The sequence below is a fragment of the Perognathus longimembris genome, chromosome 28, assembly GCF_023159225.1.
Source record: "Perognathus longimembris pacificus isolate PPM17 chromosome 28, ASM2315922v1, whole genome shotgun sequence".
Classification (NCBI taxonomy): Eukaryota; Metazoa; Chordata; class Mammalia; order Rodentia; family Heteromyidae; genus Perognathus; species Perognathus longimembris.
This window is the reverse complement of record NC_063188.1, coordinates 2,635,992-2,644,741: the sequence shown is the minus strand read 5'-3', so window position 1 is coordinate 2,644,741 and position 8,750 is coordinate 2,635,992. Positions and strand designations below refer to the sequence as shown.

General features: G+C 47.4%; 1 protein-coding gene across 1 annotated transcript; it reads left to right on the top strand.

Moving 5' to 3' along the window:
• The first annotated feature begins 1,725 nt into the window (after positions 1-1,725).
• On the top strand, positions 1,726-7,916 carry Cnga2 (cyclic nucleotide gated channel subunit alpha 2). Its single transcript, XM_048336665.1, has 6 exons — positions 1,726-1,861; positions 2,054-2,146; positions 2,617-2,787; positions 3,837-3,944; positions 5,897-6,003; positions 6,330-7,916. The coding sequence occupies exons 1-6, from the start codon at positions 1,752-1,754 to the stop codon at positions 7,733-7,735; spliced, it is 1,995 nt and encodes a 664-aa protein (XP_048192622.1). The 5' UTR covers positions 1,726-1,751; the 3' UTR covers positions 7,736-7,916.
• Positions 7,917-8,750: the final 834 nt, after the last annotated feature.

The following is an 8,750-nucleotide window of genomic DNA, read 5'->3' as shown; positions in this document are numbered from 1 at the left end:
GTCCAAGCCCCAGGACTGGCAGAAAAAAAGAAAGCAAAGAGTTATGACTGGCATTTAGATTAATGACTTGAGTGACAGGGAAGGGGATAAGGTCTTTTATGAAGTAGGCAAATTAGAACTGAAGCCAATTTGTCAAATTTTATGTCAAATTCAGTTTTAAATATGTTATCTTTGAGGGTGTAAGCTATGTCAAAGGAAATATCCAATAGAAATATCTAGCAGGTAGGTGGAGACATGGGCAAGGAGCTTGAGAGAGACCCCTAGCATGAGTTACCTGATCATAACAAAAACTGGAGACTAGCAGTTTCTTAGAAAAAGCATGCCTGTGAGAAGCAGTGGGAAGACTGTTATTTAGGATTAGATGAGACAAGGGAGAGCAGTGTGCCCTTCTTCCGTAGCAAGTAGTCCAAGGGGGAAATCTTTGATGATGGAGAGTATATAAGAGTGGGCAGCTACCACGGGGAAGCCAGCTTCAGAGAGGGCCTGCTCCTGGCAGGGAGGGTGCAGAGATGAGAGGGAGGACCTGGTTTTCGGGACAAATTCTGAGGGAGGGTGGGAATGAGTCGCATACTGCAGAGCTGGCTGCACTGTCAGTGTCAGCTTCTTTTGCTTTGTAAACTTGGAGGTGCATATTCTCTTTTTGCTGCCAGTGCTGGGACTTGAACTCAGGACCTGAAGTCTGTCCCTGAGCTTCTTTTTGCTTAAGAGTAGTGTGATACCAATTGAGGAACAGCACCACTTTCACTTTTTCTGAGTAGCTTATTAGAGATAAGAGTCTCACAGAGTTCCCTGCCAAAGCTGCCTTCAAACCATGATCCTCTCATCTCAGTCTCCTGAGTAGCTAGGATACAGGTGTGAGCCACTAGTGCCCACCTCAGCACTATCTTTTTTGGAGGCCCAACTCTGAAACTCTGATCCATGTAAGTGGCACTGGCTTTGTTTGTCTTGCCTAGAACTTTCTGTCTCCATGCTCTGCTACCTCCAGGGACAAAGCACTGACTTGTAGATGCTGGTACATTTCCCTCAGGTGTCCTCATTACCATCCTGATGCCACTGTCCCACTGAGAGCACCAGGAGAGCATCTCTGAGGCTGCTTGACGTGACTGCCATTGCCATGGTGACAGCTTCAGAAGCTGGAACAAGCATTGAGGAGAGGGGGAAGGGGACATGTGTTGGACTCCAAGAAGAGCTTTGCTGCTGTGACTCTGAATCAATAGTAGTAGTCATGCAAAATGTAGGGGGCATGATGACCCTTTGTGTCGACACCTGGTGAGGAACACACTGATGAGCACCAGCAGAGAACGGCCTCTCTGAGGATCTCCTCTCCCAAACTCCCTCATTCTGGGTAGAGAGCCTATGAAACACAGCTTTGTTTCTCTCTTCTAGATTGTTATTTCTTGGGCTGATCTTGCTCAATTCTCTAGTGTTGGGGACAAATCGCAAAATCTCCAGGTATTACTGGGGACGTATGGGTCAAGAGGACTCAGCATTGTTTCAGAGTAAGGCTCTAACAGCAAAGAAAAATGACTGCACTGACCATCCTCATATGTCAAATAAAATGAAAATAATGCAAACTCCAAAAAATGGGTTTGCTTCCATTACTGAGCACATGGACTATCAGAGCCAGCTGAGCCTTGGTTCTATTCTCTTTGCTCACCTATAACCCCCCTGCCCAGTATGAGTACTAGGATATTCTATGACCTCCTTTGGTTATCTCACTGGCAGGTGAGAGTCCTGACTGTACATGGAGGATGACTGAAAAAACCAATGGTGTGAAGAGCTCTCCAGCCAATAAACACAACCATCATGCATCCCCTGCCATCAAGGCCAATGGCAAGGATGACCCCCGGACAGGCAGCAGGTGAGTCCACTAAGGGTAGGTGAGTTCAGACATAATCCAGAAACCGCTACTTCCTCCTATCTATGTCTCGTTGTCATACTGTTGGGCCTAGAATCTCCTCTAAATGAACTATGGGCTTTCTAGGCATGACCCAGGAGGTGAGACAAGACAAGCTCAGACGATCCTGGCTAAATTCTGTTTCTTTCTCTACAGGCCACAGTCTGCAGCTGATGATGATACCTCCTCAGAACTTCAGAGGCTGGCGGACATGGATACCCCGCGAAGGGGGAGGGCTGGCTTTCGAAGGTGTGTGCCCTCCCCTCCTACTGACCTTCTGCTACTCATTCTGTCCCTAAGGCCACTCAGGATGATTACCATGGCTCTGATCTTCTCAGGCCCTCTAGGCCTTTCTTTAAGAGCCTGGGGGAGTGAGAAGGCCAAAGTTCATATAAGGCAAGCTAGGAGTGGCCAAAGGAGACTTCCTTTCCCAGTTTTACAAGAGCCTAGAGTTGGCCATGACAGGATCATAGGTTCTATGGGAAAATCAGAAAATATGAGACAACGTTTAATGCACTTCTTATCCCTTTCTCTTCACAGTGCATTTTACGTCATGCTCAAGCCCTGGCTCTTTGCTTCAAGCCAAGCTGTTAGCACACAGGAAATCATGATCTGGCCTATTTCCATATTTCCCTCATCATTTCCCGTCTCCCTCAATGGACAGTGAGCTCTCTGGGGCTTCTTCTCTCTGCTTCAAGCTCCTTCTTTCTCACTTCTAGGATTGTCCGTCTGGTGGGGGTCATCAGAGAGTGGGCCAACAAGAATTTCCGTGAGGAGGAACCTAGGCCAGACTCATTCCTGGAGCGTTTTCGTGGGCCTGAGCTGCAAACCGTGACGACACAGCAGGGAGATGGCAAAGGCGACAAGGATGGCGATGGAAAGGGCGCTAAGTATAGCTTTTCAATCTCTGGGGTTCCAAAGGCTCCCACACAGGCAATGGCAGACCTCAGTGGGGCATCTCACGACAGTGGGTAGTGCTATGCTGCATCTCAGTAGAGAAAGGGCTCTACAGCTTCTCCAACAGTCCATGGTGGCATTTCCATGGACACTTTCAGTGGCTTTTCTGACCTCTGCTTCCACTTCCCAGTAGTTCAGTTACTGATTATGAAGCAAAGTGAGCAAGGAGGGGGCTCGGCCCAGGCTGTGCTTCGTCCAGCCTCAGATCTAGCAGACAGTAAGTGCTGATCAGGGAGGGTGCAATCAAGAAGCGCTAGTGAAGCATGCTTCTTCTGTCTCAACTATGGGCAAGGCAATGAATCTTAGAAGAGGCCATATAAGGACCTGGAGTGGGAGACCTTGATGATTGAGCAGAAAAGGGTGAAAGAGCAGAGAAAGCAGAGCTAGAGAGGTTGTGTTTTGAGGGATGTGTGTGACTGTGGATGTCTGGCCAAGCCGACAGTCCCACCTCTGGTCAGTGAAGGGAAAGAGTTCTTGCCAAGGTAAGACACGACATCTGGGAAAGCAATTTGAAGGATGGAGGCCAAGGACCTGAAAGGGAGGGTGGGGATGGGAGGAAACACATGTTGCTCACTCGCCTGGAGTTTCTTTCTCTTCCCAGGAGAGATGTGGCAACAGGCCAAAGCTTGCATTACCATCCTGTGGTAATATCTCCCCAGGCTCTCAGGCTCATCTATTCACATGCCCTGTATGAAAGGGACCTCCAGAGGGAATAGGAGCGAAGAGGCCTCTTGGTGGTCAGAATGGGAAGAAGGGTGGCCTTTGTCCATCAGATGCCTGGTACCAGATTGGGGGTGTCTGAAAAATAGAACCCTAAGCCAACCTGCCACTGACTTCATACAGCTGCTCAATCAGTGCTTTTCTTTCTTTCTTTCTTTTCTGTTTTATTTTTTTTCTTGCGGGAGGGAACCCTTGGCTCTAGAAGCTCAAGTTCTGCCACTCTCAGGGACCTCTTTCCTCAGACTGGCTTTTGTGTCCTCAGGAAGAAATTTGAACTATTTGTCATGGATCCAGCTGGGGACTGGTACTACCGCTGGCTATTTGTCATCGCTATACCGGTCCTCTACAACTGGTGCCTGCTGGTGGCCAGGTGAGCAGGGAGCAATGTGGAAGGGGAATTCCAGGCTATGCTATTCACATCATGCCAGCTCAGAAGCAATTTCTAATGTCTGTGACTCTCAAGTCTCCTCTATCTACTCTGTTAACCCCAACCCTTGTCATCACTGAACACACCACCAAGCATTCATGTCTGTCCATTTCCTGGTGGCAGTTGTTACTTTTTAAAATGCGTGTCCTCTCTTTCTCTCTTCTCCTCTTCTTCCTTCCCTTCTGTCTCCATGTGCCTCCATCTTGTGTGGGCCGGCAGTTGGCTCTCCCTCCAATAAACTCTCTGCTGCCTGAAAAATAATGCATGTCCTTATTGTCCTAGGCTAGGCCACCCTGGGAAAACTACAGCAACTCCACAGCCATGCCTCTTCTACTACATCTGTCACTCTTACAAATAATGAGCTTGGTAGAAACTGGGGCTTGGTTATGCTACTTTCTCTCCAAAAGCCTGTCAATAGCTTCCTGTTTACACTTGAAGCTCTAAGGACAGCCTGCAAGTGCTCTGGGGCTTGGTCTTCCCTCATCCTGATAGCATTTGCTGCTCTACTCTATCCTTACCCCAGTCTTTCATTCACCAAGGATTTGACGTGTGGGATGCTAGGCTCTGTGCTCACTGCTGGGGAGATTGGATTGACATGACAGTCATGATTTCCCTATTGATCATATGAATATCACATGATAGATTGAATAAGAACCTAAAGCAAAACAAATGACCAAGATTATTGTAGACACTGGTGGCAAGAAGTTGGTAAAGAAATTGTGGTCAGGATACACATCTCAGTAGAGATAGGATATTTGAGATATCTTCATGGGAGCGCTATTTTGTTATCTGCAGTTGGCAGAGATAGTGTTCTGGTAAAAAGGAATAATAACTTTTATCTCAGGATGTTCCATGTGAGGCTGAAGGCTGCAAATGGGCTAGGTGGTGGGAACTACTCATTCTGCTGGCTTTGTTAGACAGGAATAGAGATTATTCTTTTAAAAAATTCTTTGGTGTTACTGGGGTTTAAACTCAGGGCTTTACAGTTTGTTAGGTAGGTGTTCTACCACTTGATCAATGCCCTTACCCCTTTGTGCTTTAATTACATTTTAGGCTGGGGATTGCATTTTATTTTGACTGAGTTGATCTGGACTGTAATCTGTTTCTTATGTTTCCTGCAGAACTGTGGAGGCAGGCAAATCCCATAGAACCTAAAGATTAGCTAAGATGGGATCTCACTAACTCTACCTCAGCAGGCCTCAAACCCTGATCCTCTGGATGTGTTTCCTGAGTGTCTGGAATTACAGGCATGAGCCACAGAATCAGACTCTATGACCATTCCTCCATTGGAATTGTGTAGGATCTGTATCCTGTTGCCTATGCCTTACTCAACACCACCCTAAGCCCATCTCTAGGCCTTAACTACTCGGTCACTAAGTCCAGTTATATGTTTGTACAAAGTTCTAGCATTTTCTACCCTTTATTCTCATTGCTGTAGCCCAAGCTCAGTTACTATGCACACTATAACCTGATTGGTTGAGGTTGTATGCCTGGTTCCCAGTGGGTATACATAGAAGTGCTGAATGTGGAAGGTATTCAACTGTTCTTTTAATGTCTTGTTCATTCATTCATTCAACTCATGCCTCTGGCCATGGAGCCCTTGTATCTTGGTACCCTGGTCTAATTATGGCACATGTTTAAGAGGTAGATTTTACCTTTCTGGATCTAACAGTACAATGGTCAAGGCAGAAGAATTATTCTCAGTGGTGATGCTTACATAAGGATAAAGGTTTTGATAGAAGTTTACTCAATAGTACCTTGTTGGAACCAAACTAAATATGGCTCACCAGTGCGCCTGGTAGTCATCTCAAGTGTTGCATAAGTAGGCACTCAACTTGTGGTCTCTAGGAAACTTGCCTTGCATTGAAGGTGAAACCAGCCCTGTCTTCCTGCAGAGCCTGCTTCAGTGACCTACAAAGAGGGTACTTCCTGGTGTGGCTGGTACTGGATTACTTCTCAGATGTGGTTTATATTGCAGACCTCTTCATCCGATTACGAACAGGTGAGGGAAAGTTGGGCTGCACAAGCAGTAACATGAGCCCCAACTCCAATGCTTGTAGTCCAGAGGTTCATGAAAGCTATTGGACATGATGATGAACATATTTTCTTGGCTAGGACTCTGGTATGTGCTGGATCTGTGTTGGTCTTTTGTGGGGGGGGTCTTTTTGGTCACACCTTCTTTGTGAAGAAAACCCAAATTGACTGTGGCTTCGAAAGCCATTTTTCCTCCTTGAAAAGAAGGTCTATATGAGCAGTTTATTTCTTGGTAAGAATTTTATATAGGACAGGCCTGAGGGCAGAGGTAACATACTGGTTTGTCTCTATTAGGTTTCCTAGAGCAAGGGTTACTGGTTAAAGATCCCAAGAAACTTCGAGACAACTACATCCACACCTTGCAGTTCAAGCTGGATGTGGCATCCATCATCCCCACTGACCTGATCTATTTTGCTGTGGGCATTCACAGTCCTGAGGTGCGCTTCAACCGTTTACTACACTTTGCCCGCATGTTTGAGTTTTTTGACCGCACTGAGACTCGCACCAGCTACCCAAACATCTTCCGAATTAGCAACCTGGTCCTGTATATCTTGGTCATCATTCACTGGAATGCTTGCATCTACTATGCCATCTCTAAGTCTATTGGCTTTGGGGTTGACACCTGGGTTTACCCCAACATCACTGACCCAGAGTATGGCTACCTGGCAAGGGAATACATCTACTGCCTTTACTGGTCCACTCTGACCCTCACTACCATCGGGGAGACACCACCCCCTGTAAAGGATGAGGAATACCTCTTTGTCATCTTTGACTTCCTGATTGGTGTCCTCATCTTCGCTACCATCGTAGGAAATGTGGGCTCCATGATCTCCAACATGAATGCCACCCGGGCAGAGTTCCAGGCCAAGATTGATGCAGTCAAACACTACATGCACTTCCGCAAGGTCAGCAAAGAGATGGAAGCCAAGGTCATTAAGTGGTTTGATTACCTGTGGACCAATAAGAAATCAGTGGATGAGAGGGAAGTTCTCAAGAACCTTCCTGCCAAGCTGAGAGCTGAGATTGCCATCAATGTCCATCTGTCCACACTCAAGAAAGTGCGTATCTTCCAAGACTGCGAAGCAGGTCTGCTGGTAGAGCTGGTACTGAAGCTTCGTCCTCAGGTCTTTAGCCCTGGAGATTACATTTGCCGCAAGGGGGACATTGGCAAGGAGATGTACATCATCAAGGAGGGCAAGTTGGCAGTAGTGGCTGATGATGGTGTGACTCAGTATGCCTTGCTGTCAGCTGGGAGCTGCTTTGGAGAAATCAGTATCCTTAACATTAAAGGGAGCAAAATGGGCAATAGACGCACAGCCAATATCCGTAGCCTGGGCTACTCAGATCTCTTCTGCTTGTCCAAGGATGATCTTATGGAGGCTGTGACTGAGTACCCAGATGCTAAGAAGGTCTTAGAGGAGAGAGGTCGGGAGATCCTCATGAAGGAAGGACTGCTGGATGAGAATGAGGTGGCAGCCAGCATGGAGGTGGATGTGCAGGAGAAGCTGGAGCAGCTGGAGACCAACATGGAGACCCTGTATAGTCGCTTTGCACGCCTGCTGGCTGAGTACACAGGGGCTCAGCAGAAGCTCAAGCAGCGCATCACGGTTCTGGAGGTGAAGATGAAAGAAAACCATGAGGAGGACTACCTCTCAGATGGGATGAACAGCCCTGAGCCTGCTGCTGATGGGCAGTCTTAAGCACTGGGCACAATGGCCCCTCTAGTCTTGCCTTGACCCCAGGAGTTAAAAGAGCTGTTGTAGATCTTCACATAGATCCGCATTACCCTCCTATACTTCTGAATTCTCCCCAAAGCCTTTCACAGGCTCATGATTTTGGCCTTAATATGTAGAGTCCTACTCTGAGTGTAGCTAACAGTCAGATCCATGGACACGGCACCCTGTGTTGGCTGAGCTTCTAGGAGATCCAGCCTGCTCACATCTAATGAAGGAAAAGAACAGCAGAACTGCTCTCCAGGGGTCTGCCAGGGACTGGAACCCTGAGCAATGATCTACTCACAAGCAGCCCGAGTGCACACTGGTGCGCACCCTGCTGCCCTTCGGACTCCTTTATGCTGAGCCACTCTACATTTGCTTCAGGCTCTTATTCTCCGAACATGCCTCTGAGCACCCATTTGATTGCACATAATGGTATTCACGAATCAGCTACAGACATGGAGCCAGGAACCTAGTGATTATCTCCTGCTGTGGGCAAAGGGGCATGCGGGGGGTGGAGTAACTTGGAGGGTGGTCATGAGATCTTCCTCCTCAACAGGCAACATCACCAGAAAAAGGAAGAAGCTGACAGTTCTATCAAGAGCACTTCTGAAGAGAACATGAGGGCTGGAGGCTTGGGGAATGTGGGGACTCTTCACATTAATATGTACATTAGAGCCACCTATGGGTTAATAAACTCCTTCCAAACACTCACGTTTATTGCTCAACTCTGATTCTAGCAATCACTTCCCTCTCCCTGTTGGTCTCTGCCTAATCTTCATATCTCCTCCCCCACCTCCAGAAGAAAATCCAGTGTATATTAGTATGCCATCTTCTCGGCCTGCTTAAAACATGCTGATCCTTGGCAACTTAGTTTGAGCAGCAGATCCTTGCAGTTTTCCTTTGCTTCTACACACCCACTCCCCTACTACACACTCAGGCTCTCACACTGCTCAAGGACCTTTCCGTCTTGGCTCTCATTGCACTATGTGGTGGCTTT

Coding starts and splice junctions, on each gene's coding strand:
- Cnga2 (XM_048336665.1), top strand. CDS start 1,752: ATGACTGAAAAAACCAATGGTGTGAAGAGCTCTCCAGCCAATAAACAC. Junction 1,862..2,053: donor GACCCCCGGACAGGCAGCAG/GTGAGTCCACTA, acceptor CTTTCTCTACAG/GCCACAGTCTGCAGCTGATG. Junction 3,945..5,896: donor TGGTGCCTGCTGGTGGCCAG/GTGAGCAGGGAG, acceptor GTCTTCCTGCAG/AGCCTGCTTCAGTGACCTAC.